Below are 21424 nucleotides of genomic sequence, written 5' to 3'. Positions count from 1 at the left end.
ATTCAGCATTTAGTGGTAGCATTTTCTCCAGTATAGAGTATGAGTTCATGAAAAGCAAGCCGTATCCTTCGTTTCATGTCTGCGAGCCTAGCGCAGTGCTCAGCATATCATAGGGATTTGATATTTCAGCTACTCATTCTATTGTGAGGCCTAATTCTGACTGTCCAGTCTTTATATCTTTAATATATAAATAGGCATGCCTTTGCATGTTTGGACATTGGAAAAAGTAGCTAAATAAATGCTTATGTGTAACTAGAGACAAAGAAACTTTGGCTGTTTTGTTTCCTGTTTGTTGGATTTTTCGTTTAAAAAGACATGCTTGTTCTAATAGTCCAGATAGTTCAGAGGTACATAAAACACAAGTCAGTCATCTCTAGTCTCCAGTCAGTTTTCTTACTCTGCCTCCCCCATCAGATATTTATGTTCATATAAATACTATTTGTGAGCAGCCCGGGTGGCTCAGCGGTTTAGCACCGCCTTCAGCCCAGGGTGTGATCCTGGAGACCCAGGATCGAGTCCCACGTCTGGCTCCCTGCATGGAGCCTGCTTCTCCCTCTGCCTGTGTCTATTCCTCTCTGTCTCTCTCTCTTTGTCTCTCATGAATAAATAAATAAAATATTTAAAAAATAATAATAAATACATAAATAATTGTACTTTAGTATCATGAACAGTACTCGAGGCAAATATATTTTTAACACCTAGTTATTGAATACTATACTGAGAGTGAACAACAGAATGATCATATGGGTACAGGATGGTTGTGCAGGTACCTCTTTTACCCTCATGACCTTGTGGCTAGTTGGGATCCATGGCTTGCTGCCACTGCCCAGCATCACAAGAGAATATTGTACCACATATTGCTAGCCTGGAAAAAGATCAAAATTTAAAGTATGGTCTCTACTGAATGTGTATTGCTTTCACACCATCACAAAATGAAAAAATTTTAGGTCAAACCTTTGTAAGTTGGGGACCATTTGTAAATTACATGAGCTATTCAGAACTTTATTTTTACAAAATAGTCTTTGTGCTAGATGGTTTTGCCCAACTATAGGCTAATGTAAATTCTGAGCATGTTTAAAGTAGGCTAGGCTAAGCTATGATATTCAGTAGGTTAGGTGTATTGAATGTATTTTCATCCTAGGATAATTTTCTACTTATGATGGGTTTATATAGACATATCCCCATTGTAAGTCAGGTAAGATCTATAGTCTTACCTTCTTTTGCTTTTATGTCTCCATAATGGATTCACAAAAGTGAAATTGCTAGATCAAGTGGTATGTTTAGTTTTTAATTTCAGTAGGCTAGTATTTTTTTAAGGATGTATCAATTTACATTTCTACCAACAACAGAGAAAAGCCTGTTTCTCTATATCCTTGATAGCATTTAGAAACCTTTCCAATGTTTCCCTGTATGTTCAGTTTAAAATGTTAAGAGGCCTTTATTAGTATTTAACAGTGAAAAGGGAAAGGATGCTGATAAACAACTCTTATATATTTGAAAGAGATTTTACTCTTGGTTTAAAAAAAAAAAAAAAAAAAAACTTGGGACGCCTGGGTGGCTCGACAGTTAGGTGTCTGCCTTTGGCTTAGATTGTGATCCTGGAGTTCGGGGATCAAGTCCCACATCAGGCTTCCTGCATGAAGCCTGCTTCTCCCTCTGCCTATGTCTCTGCCTCCCTCTCTCTCTCTCTCTCTCTCTTCTCTGTCTCTCATGAATAAATAAATAAAATCTTTAAAAAAAAAAAAAACTAATACTTTCAGGGCACCTGGCTGGCTCAGTCAATGGAGCATGTGACTCTTGATCTCAAGGTTATGAATTTGAGCCCCACATTGTGTGTAGAGATTACTTTAAAATCTTAGGGCATTAGGGTGGCTTAGCCACGTAAGCATCCAACTCTTGGTTTCAGCTTAGGTCATGATCTCTCAAGGTTGTGAGATCAAGCTCCCTGCATGGAGCCTGCTTAAGATTCTCTCCCTCTGCCCCCCCTCCCATGTGTGCACTTGGGTGCATGTCCCTCTTTTTCTCTCCCTCTCTCTCAAAATAAAAATAATAAAAATAAAATAGAATCTTTTTTTTAAAGATTTTATTTATCTATTCATGAGAGACACAGAGAGAGAGAGAGAAAGGCAGAGACAGAGGGAGAGGGAGAAGCAGGCTCCATGCAGGGAGCCCAACGTGGGACTGGGTCTCGGGTCTCCAGGATCAGGCCCTGGGGCTGAAAGCGGCGCTAAACCGCTGAGCCACTGGGGCTGCCCATAAAATAGAATATTAAGGGGAAAAAAACGTGGTCCTTTCATAACTGGAAAAATGCAAGTGAGAATAGATACTTTTTTCCATTAAAAAAAAGATACTTTTTTTCCTACTTGCAGTTGAATAAGTAAATTATATTTTGAGGGATGCCTGGGTGGCTCAGCAGTGGAGCGTCTGCCTTCGACCCAGGATGTGATCCTGGAGTCCCAGGATTGAGTCGCGCTTCGGGCTCCCTGCATGGAGCCTGCTTCTCCCTCTGTCTATGTCTCTGCCTCTCTCTCTCTCTGTCTCTCATGAATAAATAAATAAAAATTTTTTAAATTATATTTTGAAACAGGTTTTAAGTTTTTTTTTTTCCTGCTTTCAACCATTTTCTTGAAGTAAGCAAGCTAGCCACTGGCTTCTAATTTTCCCTAGCTCAATGCAGATCCTGAAAGAGAAGAAGGAGAAGAGTTTGAAGACAATATGGATGTTTTTGATGATAGCAGTTCCAGCCCTTCTGGCACCTTAAGAAATTATCCACTCACCTGCAAAGTTGTTTATTCCTACAAGGTGCGTATTTCTCTAACCTATTGCTCATATTAAATTGTGGCAACTCTGAAGATCCGTGACGGTGTCTATCCAGCCTCTTATACTATGCTTACTATAAAATTGTTCAGTTAACATTAGAGATAATACAACATAATGGTGAACAGTCTAGGCACTGATGTCAGACTGCCTGGATTAAAATCCTGTCTCTGCCACCTGCGTTCTGTGTGACCACACTAGTCCCTTGATCTCTGTGAGCCTCAGTTTTCTTATCTATATTATGGGGTAATATCATAGGGCTAGTTTAAAAAGTAAGTGAGATAATACTTTCATTTTATAGCAAAGGACTTGGTACAGTGCCTGACATCTAGTAAATTTTCAGTAAATAGGAACCTTACCTCATTATAAATAGCCTGCTTTCACCCAAGACCCTCCATTACAGTGACCCTCCAAACTGATACTAACCACCTCTTGTTACCATGGTAAGAAGGGACCTAGATAAATAGATGCCAGAATTTCAAAACCTAATTTGATATAATAGTTCTTAATCTCTCTCACCCCTGCTCTACTTTCACATAAATTTCCCTACCCTCATCCAGTCCTTCAATCAGTCCTATTGACTCTACCTCCAAAACATATCCTACATCCATTCACTTTTCACCATCTTGGTCTAGGCCATAGCTTCAGTTACTATAAAGGAAAAAAAAAAAAAAAACACCATAATTGATTATCCCTTCTGCATACTTGCCTCCCTCCCAAAAGTCCATTGTCCACTTTGCAGCCATACTTATATTTAACACATAAAGGAGATTATTTTATTTGCTTGCCTAAAAGCCTTTTATAAGCTTTCCATCACACATAGAAAAACAAACTCTTCCCTAGAGTCTGTAATGTTCAGATTGATCTGGCCCCTGACAGTCTCCCTAGCTTCATGTCGGACCATTCCCCTACACAGCCCACTCACCATCCATTAACCACTGTGACACCATGCTCCTTCCTAACTTGACAACTTTGTACTTGCTGCCCCCTCTACCTAGAACTATCTTTCCCCAAATTTTGATTGGCTGCATACTGCCCTTTATTGAGGCTTAGCTCAAATAGTGCCTCTTCAGGCCTCCCCTAACAACCTAAATATAAAACCAACTTGTCATTCACTACTCTCTATCCCATTGCCCTTTCCCTCTTATTTACTATATACCGTTTACCACCAGCCAAACTTAATCGTATTTGTTTTCATATTTCTTTGTTTTCCCTTTCTCTCTTATTTACTATATACCATTTACCACCAGCCAAACTTAATCCTATTTGTTTTCATATTTCTTTGTCTTGACTCCTTACTAAAGGTCCATAAAAGCAGAAACCTTGTCTGTATCTGTGTATCTTGTCTGTGTGTCTTCAGCACCCAGGATGGTACTTGGCACACAGTAGGTCCTTCGTGAATAATTGTGGGATGAATAAATGAATGAGATAAGGAAGGCATAAACAAATGAGTCCTTCTCTGGCTCCCATACTGATGGACACCCAGTGGTTAAGGGACAATAGAGGAAGAGTCTGGAGAGAATCTTCAATAGCCATAACTGGGGGACGGTCTCACTCCCACCATTCTTGGAAGGCCAAAACTTGGCAGTATATACTCTTCAATATCAGTGATTCCCAGACTTTTTAGTTTAACATCTTTTCATTATATAGATATATAGATATATATATAGTTGTAAAGGTGTTATAGAGTATTATAAAACTAGGGTTGGGAATGTTTTCCCATCTTACCTCTCAGTATTATATCTACTTTGAAGTTGTAGAATTAAAATTTAAGGTCCTTAAATGGAAAGAATCCCACATGTCTGAGTGATCAAACAGCTCACATCCATCCAACATTCCCTCTATTGGCATATGCTAGGCCATGTCCCTAGGATTAACCAGACTATAAAATCTATTTAATCAGTTAATCACTGAACAATTATTTAGTGCCCAATATATGTAAGTTTCAGGGAACGCAAGAATTAATGTGACATAATTCCTGCCCCTCTCCTCTTAGAATGGATAGTCTGGGGGAAGTAAATATTAAGCTGAAAAATAGATTATGTATAAAAACATTTATAGTAAAAGTTAAAACCACTAGATGAGGTGGCACTTAAATTAGGTCATGAATAAGATCTTCCTAATACAGTGAAAAGGGAAAGAGCCTTCTAAGCAAAAAAGAAGAGCAAATACAGAGACCCAGTTTGATGAGAGTATGGAGTGTTCAGGAAATGTTACATTCAGTAGTGGGTGAGCATCAAGTGTAGGAATTAGAGCAGCTGGAAATAAAGATATTTGCTGTCAGATAGTAAAGGGCCTTGTAGACCAGACTAAAGTATGGCTTTTAACCTGACTGGTAGGAACCTTTGGATGTCCTAAAATCAGATTGGGCTTTTAAGAAGGTCATCCTGGTCATTGTATAGATACTGTACAGATTAAAATAGAGAGAAATGAACTATAAGCCTAATGGTGATTCCTATAGTCCAGACCAGGAAATGAGGCCTGGATTAATCTTGTGAGAACAAAGAAAAGTACTGTTTAAGAATTAGATTCAGAAGCCTTAAAAATGCTCCTAACCTTTGACCCTATTAGCATATATCTCAAGGAAATGACCCACAATATAGAAAAAGGTTTGAAATACAAAATATTCTTTCATCATAGTACTATTTTATAATAGTTCAAAGTTGGCTGTCCAATAAGAGAATAGTTAAATAAATTAACCATTCATATAATAATATACATAAAATGTTATGAAGATAATTGATAATATTTTTTAATTCATATTTATTATTTATTTATTTATGATAGTCACACAGTGAGAGAGAGAGAGAGAGAGGCAGAGACACAGGCGGAGGGAGAAGCAGGCTCCATGCACCGGGAGCCCGACGTGGGATTCGATCCCGGGTCTCCAGGATCGCGCCCTGGGCCAAAGGCAGGCGCTAAACCGCTGCGCCACCCAGGGATCCCGATAATTAATAATTATATTAATGAGAGTTTTATGTAAGAAGAAATATGCCAGAAGAGTAAGACGCCAAATTGAATGTACCTTAAGATTTCAATTATTCGGGATCCCTGGGGTGGCACAGCGGTTTAGCGCCTGCCTTTGGCCCAGGGCGCCATCCTGGAGACCCGGGATCGAATCCCACGTCGGGCTTCCGGTGCATGGAGCCTGCTTCTCCCTCCGTCTGTGTCTCTGCCTCTCTCTCTCTCTCTCTCTCTGTGTGTGACTATCGTAAATTAAATAAATAAATAAAAAATAAATAAATAATTAAAAAAAAGATTTCAATTATTCAATTTCTCAGCTTTTCTACAATGAACATGTATTATTTTAATCAGGAAAAAGCACATTGTTTTCAAATAGAAAACAATGGTAGTAGTCAGAATGGTAGGACATAGCTGCTTCTAGAGTTCTAGTTGCCACTGGGGCATTAGGACTTAAGGAGGCAATGCTAGAGCATGTGTTTATTTAATAAACATTTCCTGACCACTTGCCCACTTTAGTTGGGATAAATGAGAGTAATTACATTTCCTGTATTAAGTAAGTCATTCTACTAGGAACCCTACAAGGGCAAACAATTGAGTAGAGTGCCATGGTAGTTCATGGTAGAGAGTGTGCAAGCCTTACAACAAAAGGAGGAAGGAGCAACCAGCTCATTGTGGATGGTCTGGAAAAATATATTAGCCAGGTCTCAAATCATGAGTAATAGTAATAGCTACCGTTTGTGAAGTATCATGTGCCCGGTACCATGTTTATGTTCTAATCTCTTTAATGACGCAATATGGAAGATATTATCAACCAACCTGTTAATTCAACAAATATTAATTGAGCACTTCCCTTGTAATATCCTGTGATCTTTTCTAGGCTTGGGGATATGGCATTGATGAATACAGACAAAAATCTCTTCCTTCATGGAGCTTACATTCTAATAGGAATAAAAAAGAAAACTGAGGCTCTGCGAGGTCTATGGTCACTTGCCTTTAGAAACAGACTGAAGGTGGACTCGAATCCACAGTAATCTAAATCTGTTCACCAGGTGGGAAAGAGTGAGCAGGACCTGGAAAAAGAAGGACCAGCCTGGTAAAAGCACAGAGGCAAGGAATAACATGGTGTGTTCAGAGTATAGGGAATAATGTGTAGGGCTAAAGCATTGAGAGACCATGGTGACCAAACTCTCTAGAGTCTTGAAGTCTATGCAGAGGATTTGACCTTGTCAAGTGGAAGAATTTGTCACTGTTTGGGGATGGTATGATCAACCTAGTATCTGCTGATGTTGCATAATACCACTGAACAACTTGTATGGACCTCCATGACTCTTACAAGGGCAACAGTATATTTAAAGGTGTTCTTATCCTTCCTGCTTTGTTTTTACACAGACTGAAGTCAGGTTGTATTGATACTTTTTTAAGTCTTGCCTAGGAATTAGGGAAAGCCTTTGTTATATTGTTGCCTTTTGCTGGTATAGTCAAAGCATAATGTGGTTTCGGATTAGCAAAGGAATTCCATTGGAAAAGCTATCATGAATCAATGAGCTTTTTTCCCTCAATTTTGAAGTGAGGTAATTTACTTAAAATACTGGTCACAGAGTATTTCTGTGACTTTTCAGCCATTTTCAATACCATTTGAACATTTCTGGCAGCTATGGCAACATCCATAATCTGGGTTTGATGAAATATTTTAATGCACATGAAATGGGAAATGAGTCTTAATAAAATGACCCTTTTTCTTGCCTTATTTTTGCTGTTTAGCTTAGAGATATTTTACACTGTGGGATTGTGAATTTTGAAAAATGATATGGTCTTATAATTTGGTTATATAGTTGTAAAATCTTGGGACTTGGGGAATGCTTTTAAGACTGTTCACCAGAGAGCCAGGAGATACCAGCAGGCCTCTCCCTACTACATATGATAGGCAAGTCTCTAGGAAACAAAGCCACACAGTTTCTCTCCAGCCCCTCTTCAGAGCCTCTGAGAGTGTGCTCTCAGATTCTATAATCTCAGGAGCAGTATTAGGAGCAGCATGGCCAGTGCTAGTGGATTCCTGCTATCAGAGATAATAGAACCATCAAAATTAGCAGCTTGTACAGAAGCACCTAAGTGGATCAGCCCAGTCTCCACAGTTAAGTTAGAGCACAATAATCCAAATTGTGACCAATCTCAGTCATTTCCTTCCCAACGCTCTTCTCTTGGCCATCGTTTATCATACAATGATTCCAGATCAGTTCTAGGCACTGCTCAACCTGTTATCCAATCCATGTACATAGTTCTTTGCATTTTCACAGTATGCACTTCCATGGTAGCCCTTTGGTGCAGTTCTAATTCAGTGCTTGTTTCTTTGCCTGTGCTTCCCAAATCATCATGGTTCTCAGCTTATTCATTTCACCCTGACTCCCCCATCCTCCCCAGAAGGGCAGGATTGTCATTTTGAAGAAATGGATTCTTCAAAATTGTCATTGGAAGGATCTATCTAGTCAATAGATATATAAGCTGGAGCTGGAACCCTGGTCCCCTGCTTCCAGCAGAGTGCTGTGTTCACTGCATCTGACTGCCTCTTGAGGATTCCATTTCTCCAGTTTTTGTTATGGCCTTATTTTGTTTAGTTTTTTAAAGTAAAACTTCACCTCATTACGATAGTTTTACAACACTTAAATTTTTATGTTCAATATATTTTTCAGAATCATTTCAATATTTTAATCCCCAGTTTTTGTTATGATCAGCACACATCTGCTCTTTATCTAACCTTTTTAATTTTGTCCATGACCATCCTACATTGCAGGCTTCTCAACCAGATGAGTTGACCATTGAGGAACATGAGGTGTTAGAAGTGATTGAAGATGGAGATATGGAAGACTGGGTAAAGGTATATTCCTTTGCTCATATCGCCCCTTCTCGTGACATTTTTAGGAGTTTGTTTTGGTTCTTGTTTTGCCTTGTCCAGATTCTGTGTACAAACCTGTTTTGTCCCGTGTCTTTTACTCAGGCTCGAAATAAAGTTGGCCAAGTGGGTTATGTGCCAGAAAAGTACCTACAGTTTCCCACCTCGAACAGCCTACTGAGCATGCTGCAGTCCTTGGCTGCTTTGGACAGTCGGTCACACACATCCAGCAATTCCACGGAGGCCGAGCTCGTTTCAGGCAGCCTCAACGGAGATGCCAGTGGTAAAGACTGAAACAAGGCACTCTTTATTTGGTCACACTTGGCCAAAACAGTATTGCCATGGAGTCAGCCTTCAGTGGGTTGAAAAGCAAAACGTTATTCCTATTCTATGTTTTCTTTTATTTGGTCACATTTATCCTGTACAATAGAACCCTGAAGTAGATCTTCAGTGAGTAAAAAAATTACAGCTTTACTCTTACTCTGTATGATGCTCTTTTAATTGTCATGTGAGCATAGGGGTGGTTGCAGAAGTAACCTGGCTATCCATGTTCTTAGGCATTTTTCTCCGTTTTGCTACCTAGTCTGTTTCGTGAAAGCACTTTATGACTATGAGGGCCAGACAGATGATGAATTATCCTTTCCTGAGGGAGCGATCATCCGAATCTTGAACAAAGAGAACCAGGATGACGATGGCTTCTGGGAAGGGGAGTTCAGTGGGCGGATTGGAGTTTTCCCATCGGTGCTAGTGGAAGAACTTTCAGCGTCAGAAAACGGTGACACTCCGTGGATGAGAGAGATTCAGGTACATGAGAGGGGAGAAAGCTATATTAAAAGGTATTTAAAGAAAATAACTCCCAAGAGGTGGTTGGTCCGTGCAAATGTGGGGTATGACCTCAGCCCCACCTTCCCACTCCAATCCTCTGTTGCTGGGTTTCTACAAAACTGAGTTTGCAAAAGCAGAGACTCACCAACCTGGCTCTGGGGTAATGGTTGTATAACACCTCCATTTGCCCACTTTCTGTACTCTCAATTAGTTAACCAGAGAGACTTGACTTTACAGGAAACCCCTAATTCGGATCTGTCACAGCAGGCCTGGCAGATCCAGGACCATAAGGAACAGGTCTCCCCACCTTGTTTGTGTGATATTTTGACCACTTAGTCTGGTGCTTACAAAACCCTGGGAAGTCAGAAACACCCAATTATTTTATCTTAACAAAAAAAATAGAGCTTGTCCCCTTTTTTTGTTCTTCACTAGATTTATTGAATTGACTCATTTGGTATATTTTCAGTAGAACTCTAGAGAAGAATGGTTTGATTTAATGACTGTTTATGATAAACTATAATCAGTAGTGTAAGGAGATATCTGAAAGGAAACAGTTAAATGCATCACAAAATTGGGTTTGAGGTTGTTTTTCTCAGCTCACATGCTTCTAATGAGGCTGACAAAAATTGTGAATAGTTGTATCTGAGCTGCAGAGAAAGGTAATATGTCTGAATTAGAGAAGCCAGCTTGCCTCTCCTTCCAGAGGTGAGCACTTTGTAACCTCTCTCTTTCCTTTGTGGCAGATCTCTCCTTCCTCCAAGCCACCGGGTTCCCTGCCTCCACTGCCACTGTATGACCAGCCTCCCAGCAGCCCTTACCCCAGCCCAGATAAGAGGAGCTCTCAGTACTTCCCACGTTCTCCTTCAGCAAATGGTAAGTGTTCTCAGCATGGATCTAAATTCATTTTCATTCAGAAATCCACTTGTTGGGATCCCTGGGTGGCTCAGCGGTTGGGTGCCTGCCTTCAGCCCAGGACGTGATCCTGGAGACCCGGGATCAAATCCCACATCAGGCTCCCTGCATGGAGCCTGCTTCTTCCTCTGCCTGTGTCTCTGCCCCTCTCTCTCTCTCTCTCTCTCTCATAAATAAACAAAATCTTTTTAAAAAAAAATCCACTTGTTTACCCGAAGAGCAAACAGATCTGCATTAGCGTTTTTATTGCTCAACAACACAAATAAAATGAACTGCTTGGTTCCCACCCTCAGAAAACAGCTTCCTTGCCGAATCGCCAGGATTCTCACAAGCACCAAGGCATACTCCTGAGACCTCATATGGCAAACTGCGACCCGTAAGTTTCTCATCTGGCAGGGTTACAGAATGTACAGTTCTTCTAAATTTAAAGTTAAAAATTAATGTCTCCCCACAGCCTCTGTGTTATGCTAATTCCCCCATGCAAGGGTCAGGTGGGTTTCGGAAGGATAAAAAGAACTCTTAAAAATGAAGGCTATAGATGGGGTGCCTGGGTAGCTCAGCCGGGTAAGCATCTACTCTTTGTTTCAGCTCAGGTCATGATTTCATGAGTAGTTGGATTGAGCCCCATGTCCTTGGACTCCCCACTGAGGATGCTTGAGGATGCTCTCTCTCTGCCCCTCCCCCACTTGTGCATACGTGAACATGCAGGCTCTCTTTCTCAAAAAAGTAAATCTTTTTTTAAAATGAAGGCTATAGGGCAGCCCGGGTGGCTCAGCAGTTTAGCACCGCCTTCAGCCCAGGGCGTGATCCTAGGGTCCTGGGATTGAGTCTTGCATCAGGCTCCCCGCAAGGAGCCTGCTTCCCCTCTGCCTATGTCTCTGCCTCTCTCTCTGTCTCTCATGAATAAATAAAATCTTTAAAAAAAAAAAATGAAGGCTATAAAAATCAACACATCTTAGAAGATCTAGTCTACTCTGGCAGTTTTCTCACTGAGCCTTGGTGAGATATCTATGAAAGTATATTTAAATTATAGCAAGCTCCATGAGCATTAAAGTTGCCTCATTGTGAAACAAAAGTACTTTTTTTTTCAACAAGTAATTATTGAGAACCTATTTTCCAAGCTTATATTTAGCCTCTTTTGAGGAACAGAGATGAAATGAGATACACTTCATGCCCTTTTGAGGTTTAAGAGCTTCTTTCAAGGGGCAGCCTGGGTGGCACAACGGTTTAGTGCTGCCTTTGGCCCAGGGCATGATCCTGGAGACCTGGGATCGAGTCCCGTGTCAGGCTCCCTACATGGAGCCTGCTTCTCCCTCTGCCTGTGTCTCTGCCTCTCTCTGTCTCTCTGTGTCTCTCATGAATAAATAAATAAAATCTTTAAAAAAAAAAAAAAAAGCTTCTTTCAATTCTCAAGGAGAGTCTACTCTTATAAATAATAACCTCTACTCACCCCTCACTCCATGCCATTGACTCCTTCCCCCTCACCTCACTGTGAAACAGCTCTTCCAAAGTCATAACTTTCCCACACTCATCCAGTACATTCATTTTCCTTTAACTGCTTTATCAGCATTTGACACCATTCCTTGAACTACTCACTTCCTTTGGCTTCCTTCATTCAGCAGACATATATTGAGTGCCTTCCTTGTCTTTGTTTCTTTATCCTAAATGTAATAGGACACCATTGCAAAGTTGTAAGCAAGACAGTGATGTAACTGGTTTTGCATTTTTGAAACATTGCTATGGCAGCAAAGTGAGAGTGAATGGAAGGTGGCAGAATGGACATGGGGAGCCATTAGGAGGCTGGAGCAGTGGTCCAGGCAAGAGGGGATGGCAGCATAGACTGCTGCGTATGAGTGGACTAGTTTGTTCCACAGCCCTTTCCTGGTTTTGCTTTCTCCTCTCTGGTCCTTTCTTTTTCATTGATCTGTACAGGCTTCTCTGCTTCAACCCATCACTGCTGATGTTTCTCAGGGTCTTGTCCATGGGCTGCTTCTCCTAAAGTCATTAAACTCACTCTCCCTGTGCAATTTCATGTACTCCCACAGCTCTAATAGCCATTTATTCACTGACAACTCCCAGACTTCTAATTGCCAATCCAGTCTCTTCCTTGAGCCCCAGCCTTGCAGACATCTCAATGTATACATACCACAGCCCAAAAACTCAGCAACAGTGAGTTAATTATCTTCCCTCCCAGACGTGCTCCTTCTCCTGTATTCTTGGTGAGTGGACCCCCCGTTCTACCAATGGTCTGGCATTATTCTTGATAATTCCCTGGCCCTGCCTCTCACAAAGAGTCATCACCAGATCCTGCCACATTTACCTTGGAGACGGCTATCAAATCCTTCTTCTCCTGCTTAGGTCAGACTACCATCAACTCACATTTGCTTGGCTACAAGAGCCTCCTAAACTGTCTTCTTACCTATACTCTTGCCCAACTCCCATCTTTTCTCCAAACTATTATCAAAGTCATCCTTTCACACATCTAGTCTGATCTCTTGCAGCTCTCCTTCCAAGAAAGGCTGAAAGATTTTCAGTTCTCCGAGCATTGTTCTGGGTTCCACCTCCAGGCCTTTGCTTTAGATGAGGCTTTAAGGGCTCCAGTACTCTTATGCCCAGGAAGCTTTCAGCCTATCATCAGAACTCCTTGGTGTGGGATATAGTGAGAATTACTTTGGAAGCACATACTGTTATGTTCAGAGCATTTGAGACCACTGAGGTGCCCGTGCCTCTGCTAAATGACCTGTTGTGATTTGAGTGCGTCAAGCCTTGAGTCAGGAAGCTGACTGACAATCCGTGTTTTTGTTTCCTGCTCAGGTCCGGGCAGCTCCCCCTCCACCTACACAGAACCACCGAAGGCCAGCAGAGAAGATTGAGGATGTAGAAATCACACTGGTGTGATGATGGGTTTACCCATTTATTACTGCTACAATCAAGGCCAGGCTTGGCGTTTAGCCAGTCTTGTTCTTTAGGCACCTTTGCATGATGATGACTCTTGAACAGAGCAAAACCAAGGAGGATTACATGTGACTGGGTGGCCTGGTGGACTCCTCCCACGTTTTGAATATTTTGTGCCTTTTTTTGTTGTCATTTTCTATGTCATCTCTCCTACCATAGCACAAATCTTAATGGGCCCTAGAAGCACAGGGGGACAGCCCTCATGCCTATCAGTGGTCCATTTTTATATGAGACTCAAGACCAGGCCTCATTCAGGGCACAGTCACAGAGAAACTGATCATGTGCACTCGTACAGTATATTACTGTGGCCACAAGGATGTGGCAAAGATCCTCATCTTTCTTCAAGTGGCTTTTGCTCTTCTGATTGAGTTTAATCAGATCACTTTGGCTACATAAGGAACTAGAAGGAGGGATTTCAGGAGAGGCTGGCTCCTCCCCGCAGTTAGTCCCCAGATTGAGAAACTGAAACCTTATCAGAAAAAAGTGGACTGCCCTGAGTTTATCGCCAATTACATTAATGCACATTTCTTCCTCAACTAACAGATTTAAAACAGTAACAGTGTCCTTTGTATTAATATTTACGCCATTCATTTAGTGTTAGTGGAGCTAATATGGAGGGGCTGAACTCTAATAGCCAAATCTTGTCCATCACATAAACTAATAGAAAGGAGGCTGTGGCTGAAGCAGAAATGGAGCTTCCAGAACTGAAACGAGCCGATTTAACGTTCTTTTTGTATTTGGGTATTTTTCATCTTAATTTTTGCAGTATATATTCTATTGCCTGGTATCTTTAGAATCTGAACATCTAGATAAATTGGGTACACATACTTGCCTTGTTGAGCTTCTCCACTGGGGAAGCCCTTTTCATTATTTTATTCCCAAGCTGGTACATGAGCCCAGACAGCCAGCTTGTGGCTGCTCCAGACCGGCAACCACCCCCCACAGAAAAGTATAGCTTCCCAGGTCCCACTGACTTGACATCTCCTTGGGAGGAAGAACCTGTGGCTTATAGAGGAAACCAGCTTCCTATGAAAAAGGACTAAAAGACTGCACACCATGCACAAGTGCAAATTGAAAAGGCAAAGACAAGTTCTCTATGTCACAAGGAGAGCCAAGAATAGCTTTCTCCACAGGCTAGCATGGTAGGTGCCCAGAGTAAGTCTCTGCCGGCTTCCACCTCCTGGAGAAGATAGGGAGTGCCGAACCCAGGGACAAAGGGATTTTTCCAGTTGCTTTTTTTTTTTTTTAAAGAAATCAAATTTGCAGAATTTAAAAGTTGTATTATGCTTTGAAAACTCCATCCCTCCTAAGAATCTTTAAAAACTTGAAATGCTCGCCAAATGTCCCCATGGGATTTTTGATCAAAAGTCAGGTTATAGCTGAAGAAATCTTCAGTTAGTCATTTGATCACTTCAGTGACAGTACCAGTGACGAGTGTTCTCTATGATTTGGGGTTTTCATTTTGTTTTTTGCATTTCTTAACCTGTTGATCTATTTGAGGTCTTTTTGTGTTTATCAAACTTATTCTTAAGTTTAAAAAAGTTAAAAGGGTGGCTTTGTAAGATTTTAAAGTTCTCTGACATGTTAAAAATCTTCAAAGTACTTTTAAAAAATATTTCAAGTGCTTAAATCAGGCAGTTCTCGCTACCCAGTCTTATATTCTCTCTTTAGCCAAATTGTCCTTGAATCTGGATTTTCCACATTCTCAGAGAGTTATTTGCAATCTTTTGTTATATTTTAAAATATTTTTTGGAAGAGCTGCTAATTTTATTTAAAAAACAAAAAACAAAAGTTGTAAAAATATGCCTCCTTTTTAAAAAGAACCCCTCCCTCCAAGACATGTAATCCAGCATCACAGTGCACAGGGCCAGGCTCGGAAGGAGTGCCTCTGTGCAGATGTGCTTTCTTTACAGTGGCTGTAAAAAGTTTGTATTTATTATGTATAAAATGTTGAATAATAAAAAAATGGAATTAAATTTTCTAAGCTTCCTTATAAAAATATTTGGGTAAATAGACAATGCTTTTTATAAAGACCTTCCTAGACCTTCCTTTTTAAAACCATAAAACAGATACGGAGAGGGGGAAATAAATTCCCAGTTAAAGGCTCATTCCCTCTGGCTGTCAGCCAGCCACACTGAGGACCAGGGCTCAGTCTATTTGGAGAGGTACTCCACAGTTCTCTTCTTCCCACAGCTGGGTACGTGCAATATGTATTCTTCCAGACATTTTCTGTGCCTAAATGTATACATGTACACATTGCCTTTTTATATATGTGGGATTATATATTTAGGTTTACCTCATGCTTTTTGAAGGCTGTCTTATATTCCATGGTTTGGATGTATCATAATTTAAGCTTGCTATAGTGTCTCCATCCATTTGCTGTTAGAAAGTTGAAAATAATATCTTTGTACATCATTCTTTATAAATTTTTTCCAGTAAAGATATTGGGTAAATTCTGAAATACGTAATTTGAGAGCCAGAAAGCTATATGAGTATTTAATTTTGTTAGATTTTGTCAAATTGGTCTCCAAAATGATTGTATCTGTTGACACTCCCACTAGCAGCACAGTAGACTTTGGAGTCAGAAAGTCAGAGTTAAATCCTGGCTCCCACTTGACAGCTGTGGGAACCAAGCCTCCACATCCTCCTGGAAACCTGAGGATAACACTGTGGATCCAAGAAGGATGCAGCAAAGCTGCAGCACCAGGTGATCACCACCAACATTCCTCACCATCAGCTCTGACCTTCCCTTCACAGCTGGGTCCTTGCCCTCTTCCAGGCTTATGGTTACATAAGGCTGTCACGGGAAGGAGTGCTTCACAGAAATATGGGAAGGTGAACACTGAATACCACGTTCAATACCATTCTTATCTTCTGCCTTCCTCTCCTAATGAAAGCTGCTCGTGCTTGGGGCTGCTGTTTAGTCTGTGACCAGGAGACACAGTTAAACTAACTGCCCCACCCCAGCATCACAGCTACATTTTGGCATCCTTCATCAAAGGCACTAACTGTAAAACAATGAAGCCATAGATTCACAGCACGTCACCTGGATCCCTTTCCTCTCTGACCTTTGATCTTCCACCACCACCCACAGGCCAGACAAAGAGGCAAGTAGGATGTCATCTGGCTTTATCCCAGTCACTTGATGGACAACCTTTCCCTCTGGGCTCCTGCATCCCCAGCTTTGAAAGGAGTGGAATGAGAGGACTTCCAAGGGTTTATCCAACTCTTATGTTCTAGATAAGCTCAGTTTCTAGACAGAGTGAAAACACCACACAAAAAGGTCACGATATTTGAGAACAAATTAACACACAGACTTCTCAGTACAGCCAGAAATTGAAAATTCAAGCCTTTGGACTCCACCACCACTACCACACCCCCCTGGAGATAGCAAAGCCTCCTCTGGATTGTGATCACATCCCAGGCTGTTGTATTCACTCCCTGCCCAAGAAGGCCAGCCACAGCTTTCAGTAATGGAGCCAATTACTGCCTAACCTGAGTGGCTTTACAACAAAGTCTAGCTGCTCTGAATCTTTGCATTTATTTTGTTCATTACAAAGATGTTTTTCATGACAAAAAAATACAACCAGCATATAGAAATTTTAATTTAGAAGAGAGAGAATTTTAATTTCTTCTGAAATCCTACAACTTGACACAATCAGTATGTTTCCTCCTAGACTCTGTTCTGTAACTGTTGATCTGCCAAGAACCCTGCAAATGCCAAAGAGCATCTTGTTCCTGGACTGTTTTCCCCTGGTCCCACAGGCAAAAAAACAAATGAAGGACTTTGGCCATGTGTTTCTGAGAGCTCCAGTCTGGGAATATTTTCCTGGAGTGTTAGTCTGAAACAACAGAAATGAACCCACAAATAGGGTTCACACCCCTCCCACACTGTGTGCTAAACACTTAAGCAGCCTTCCTATTCTCATCATCCCCTTGCTCCTATAGGGGACAGGGGAAGTTCCGGCCACCTTGATTAGCTGTGGCCTTCAGCTCATCCCTTCACCTTTCTGGGCCTTGCTTTCCTCATCTGTAAAGTGGGAATGAGAAGGCAATACGAATGTCCTAAAATCCAGGAGGATCAACTGAAGTAATGTGCAAAGATGAAAATATTTTTGACCAGTAGATGTGTGTCCAGAGGAAGAAAACAGCTTGTACCCAGACATGGTCTGCTGACTCTCCACAAATGGGTCCATAGCTGGTGCCGCCAGGATTCTCCAAGAACTTGTAAAGGGCCAGGACCACCTCTATTCGATCACTACTTGTCCAGTCAGCAGACTGCCCTAGGTCTTGTTCTGGGCACTGGAGATAGAAATGACTCAGATCTCATCCCTGTCACCAAAGGGCTCACATCTGGTCGGGGAGATTCAGGAACAGAAGACTCCAGCTAAGGTGTGTCTCCCATGGAGATGACCAAGGGGCAGCAAGAGCCCAAAACAAGGGCTGGTCACTTCTCCCTGTCAAATCTCAGGCTTACTAGGGTCTGAGATTGGGCAGGGAGAGAAGGCAGTATTCTTGCCTACAGAACAGCCTCAGGGACGAGCTGTCACCTTTGGTGAGGCCCAGAGCTGTGGGGCTGGAAGTGGTGAGGAAAATCCTTCCCCTGGAAGATACTATGATTTGCCCAAGGTCCCTCAGGAAGACCACTGGGAGCAGAACCTAGAACTGGGTGGCCAGGCCAGCCCCTCTCTGCAGAACCTGAGGGCAGTTTTCAGAAAAGGAGTCCTGGGTTCTCAGTTCTGCTGTGAGACCCTATACAAGACCCTAGCCCCTCTCTGGGCCTCAGCCCACATGCATAGCAAGGGAAGGGCCATTCCAGTTTTGACATTAGAGGCCCCAACTCAGGCCTGCAGCCTGGGTACCTGAGTACTGAAAACCTAGAAGGTATACAGACCTGAAGGCAGAGGATACTGAAGGCCTAAAGAGGTTCTTAGGCACAGGGCTCTATCTTCACCCTCTCTACCACCGGGGAACTTCAAAGACTAGATGGAGCAGCCTTCCCAGCTGGCTCTCCTCTGAGCTCTTCCCCTGCTCAGTCTTCATCAGCCCCTCTCCCTCCACACCCACCTCCTGCCCCAGAACCTTGGCCTGTGGCTGGCCCTTCCATACTTGCTGCTGCTCCTCCTGGACATTTCCATCCAATTAAGTTGAGGTGTGCATGTGCTCCCTGAGGTGAGGCCACTGTACCCCACGGGTGTACTGTCAGACTGGCCCCACGAAGAAGAGAAGGTTCCCTTTACAGGGAGCAGAGGGCTTCCTGGCCCTGGAATTGAGTCAGTCATTTTTGAACCGGATTACCTCTTCTGGATTACCTCAGGAGCCCTCACTGCTGTCCTGTGAAGCACCTACCCCAAGTAGTATAGCTGGTAACAGCTTCCCAGAATTCCGGTTCACCACATTCTTGTGACCCTACATGCCCCATATTCAAGGGACAGTGACCCTCCACAGTCAAGCCAGGTAGGCAGGCCCAGAACCGAAGGAACAGAGAGGATGCAGAGAGAGAGAGACACAAAGCTAGAATCCCCACCAGTGGTGGAGGCAGGAGGGTGTGGGAAGATGCCCTGCAGCCTTGCATAATTGGGAGCCCAGATTCTCAAAATCATTTTGTTAAAAAAAAAAAAAAAAAAGTACAATCCAGCTGTGCCAGCTGTGTGATCTCACAATACTTAATTTCTGAGTGTCAATTTTATCACCTATGAAGGAGATAACCTACCTCACAAGCAAGTTCAAAGAAATAAAATAACTGTGTGAAAAGCACAGAGCAGCACTGTGTCTGACACATAAGCACTCAGTCATGGTGGCTACTGGAGAATGGTAGTTTTTCCAACCATGAATCCCAGGATACCAGAGAATGGCTGGGGAGACACTAAGCAGATGGTGACTCCTGGTGGCCACTGGAAGCCAGGACAAGAGGGCTGGGCCTCTGGGACTCCGGCTGGAAAATACTGGACTCTAGTATCTTTAACTGTTAGTCTTGCTGAGTCCTCGAGTAAGAGAATTTACCCATTTAATAGACATTTCCTGAGGCTCTCTCTAGACCAGGCCTAATCCCAGGAATTATTCTGTTCCTCCCACCCTGGCCTCTTCCAAGAACTCCCTGACTGAAAATGGAGGGAAGGAGACATACACAAAAAAAACTCAAGCATAGAGGACCTAGGCCCCTAGCCAGCCTGGTGAGCAAGGACAGGCACTCAGTGAAAAGATCCTGACAGACACATTTTAACTGGAGGCTGGGGAGGGAAGAACATGCTGGGCAGAGAGAAAATCAATGTGTAAAACACATTCAGGGTAGCAAGGAAATGAAAATGCAGCTGAGGCCATGGGCCCCCTCCTAAAGGCTTTCAATTTAATGCCAAGAAGCTTCCCTGCAGGCAGCCTGGGAACTTCAGAAGGTTGTATCTGTGACCATGATACCTTAGAAAGTAACTCTGGGCATGGGAAGAAGGGGCCTGGGTGGAGACACAGCAGGACAAGGAGAAGGGGGCTTGTGTTGCAGCTAGGTTAGAGTTAAATCCCCCTGGTGAAATGAAGTAGGGGTGGTAGAAAGGGAGGTGGGCGGGGATGGGGGTGACTGAGTGACGGGCACTGAGGGGGGCACTTGATGGGATGAGCACTGGGTGTTATTCTATATGTTGGCAAATTGAACACCAATAAAAAATAAATTTATTTTAAAAAAATCCCCCTGGTGCAGGAGGATGTAGGCATGAGGGGAAGAGATACTTATGTCAGGGGGAGATGATGTCCTGGAGGCAGCTAGGTATGTCACCTAGAGTTCAGGGGACAGCTGGGCCCAGAGCAGTGAATGAGCCGAGAGTCAGCAGAGTGTAGCCTGGGTATTTAATCAACACGCAGCCTCTGTCACGTGCCAGGAGCTTCCAGATACGAACACACTGAGTCTATACAATAAATTCTGAGGTGAGTGCTTTTTTTTTTTTTTTTCTTTTAGAGAAAGAGAAAAAGCATGAATGAGAAGGAGGCAAAAGAATGAATCTCTGGCAGATGCTGAGCACAGAGCCCGATGTGGGATTCCATCTCATGACCCCAAAATCACAACCTGAGCAGAAACCAAGAGCCGGATGCCTAACGGACTGCACCACCCAGGTGCCCTCTGAGGTGAGTACTATTATTTTCCCGTTTCACAGAGGAAGAAACCAAGGCACAAAGCCATTAAGGAACCCCTCAAAATCCCTCAACTATTAAATAGTGGGCTGTGACTCAAAAATAGCCCAGCTACAGAGTTTAGGCTCTCAGCACCTTACTGCTCATCCTGGGAATGGCTTCCAAACCCTGGGAATGGCATGACCCCCAAGGGAGACTTTATAAGGTGATAAAGAAGGAAACTGAGAATTCTAGAGTAAAGCCTTTGAATCTCAGATGAGAACTCCAAAGTAAAGCCCCATCAGTTGGATAGAAGTCCCTTCTGCGGTCTTGTAACTGGCAATGGCTGTCCTGCTGACAGCTCCTCCGTGCTCGAGGTTGACAAAGGAAGTGGGGTGCCCAGGCTCTCCCCTGCTGGGTCTGCCTTGTACTCCAGAGGCTTGTGGTGCTGACCCAAGTGAAGCACCCACCCAAGCCCAGCCCACAGCTGCCCTCCCCAACACACAGACATACGCGGGCTGCTCCCCACCCATTCTGGGCCCCACCTCTGGAGCAAGAACATGCTCTCATCAAAGGCAGGCCTGGTGTACTAAGTACTTGACACCACTCTCTGGTTTGTTAAGACCCTTTCCACCAGAGCCCTCTAGGCTGCTCCCCGATCCCTTCCTTGCAATTCCCGTGGCCTCAGTCCAAGTCCACCCTGAGTGCCTGAAGCCCAAGGGCCCAAGGTGTTGGCTTGGCCTCTAAACCAGCTTAGACCAAAGGTAAAATTCCCATGGCTCCAAGAGCCACTGCCCTTGCTGTCTGTGAGCCTTTCTTCATGCTGTCTCCTCAGATATGAACAGCACTGAGGTCAGACTGGCTCTGCCCAGCTCTGCAGGTGGAGGAAAGGGGGCCAAGCCCAGGTGTCCTCGAGCCACCAGCCCAAAGGCCTCTGCTACCTGAATGCTGCAAAGAGGCAAGTAG

The 21424-nt window shown here is 43.0% G+C and overlaps 2 protein-coding genes across 10 annotated transcripts in view; one reads left to right on the top strand and one right to left on the bottom strand.

Moving 5' to 3' along the window:
• FCHSD2 (FCH and double SH3 domains 2) overlaps positions 1 to 15336 on the top strand; it is a 334052-nt gene extending 318716 nt beyond the window's left edge. For all 6 annotated transcript variants that reach the window (XM_072794507.1, XM_072794506.1, XM_072794509.1 and 3 more), the window contains 7 exons: positions 2668 to 2802; positions 8570 to 8653; positions 8774 to 8951; positions 9252 to 9472; positions 10237 to 10366; positions 10699 to 10781; positions 13220 to 15336. In XM_072794507.1, coding sequence (XP_072650608.1) covers positions 2668 to 2802; positions 8570 to 8653; positions 8774 to 8951; positions 9252 to 9472; positions 10237 to 10366; positions 10699 to 10781; positions 13220 to 13303 — 915 coding nt within the window. In that variant the 3' untranslated portion in view covers positions 13304 to 15336. The remainder of the gene's footprint in view (positions 1 to 2667; positions 2803 to 8569; positions 8654 to 8773; positions 8952 to 9251; positions 9473 to 10236; positions 10367 to 10698; positions 10782 to 13219) is intronic.
• The window catches only part of ATG16L2 (autophagy related 16 like 2), a 32684-nt gene continuing 21879 nt past the window's right edge, over positions 10620 to 21424 (bottom strand). For all 4 annotated transcript variants that reach the window (XM_072794515.1, XM_072794511.1, XM_072794512.1 and 1 more), the window contains one exon: positions 10620 to 21406. In XM_072794515.1, the coding sequence (XP_072650616.1) occupies positions 21290 to 21406 (117 nt within the window). In that variant the 3' untranslated portion in view covers positions 10620 to 21289. The remainder of the gene's footprint in view (positions 21407 to 21424) is intronic.

Source organism: Canis lupus, chromosome 23, assembly GCF_048164855.1.
Source record: "Canis lupus baileyi chromosome 23, mCanLup2.hap1, whole genome shotgun sequence".
Lineage (NCBI taxonomy): Eukaryota > Metazoa > Chordata > Mammalia > Carnivora > Canidae > Canis > Canis lupus.
Note: the sequence above shows the minus strand (reverse complement) of the source record. Positions and strands in the feature narration are given on the sequence as shown.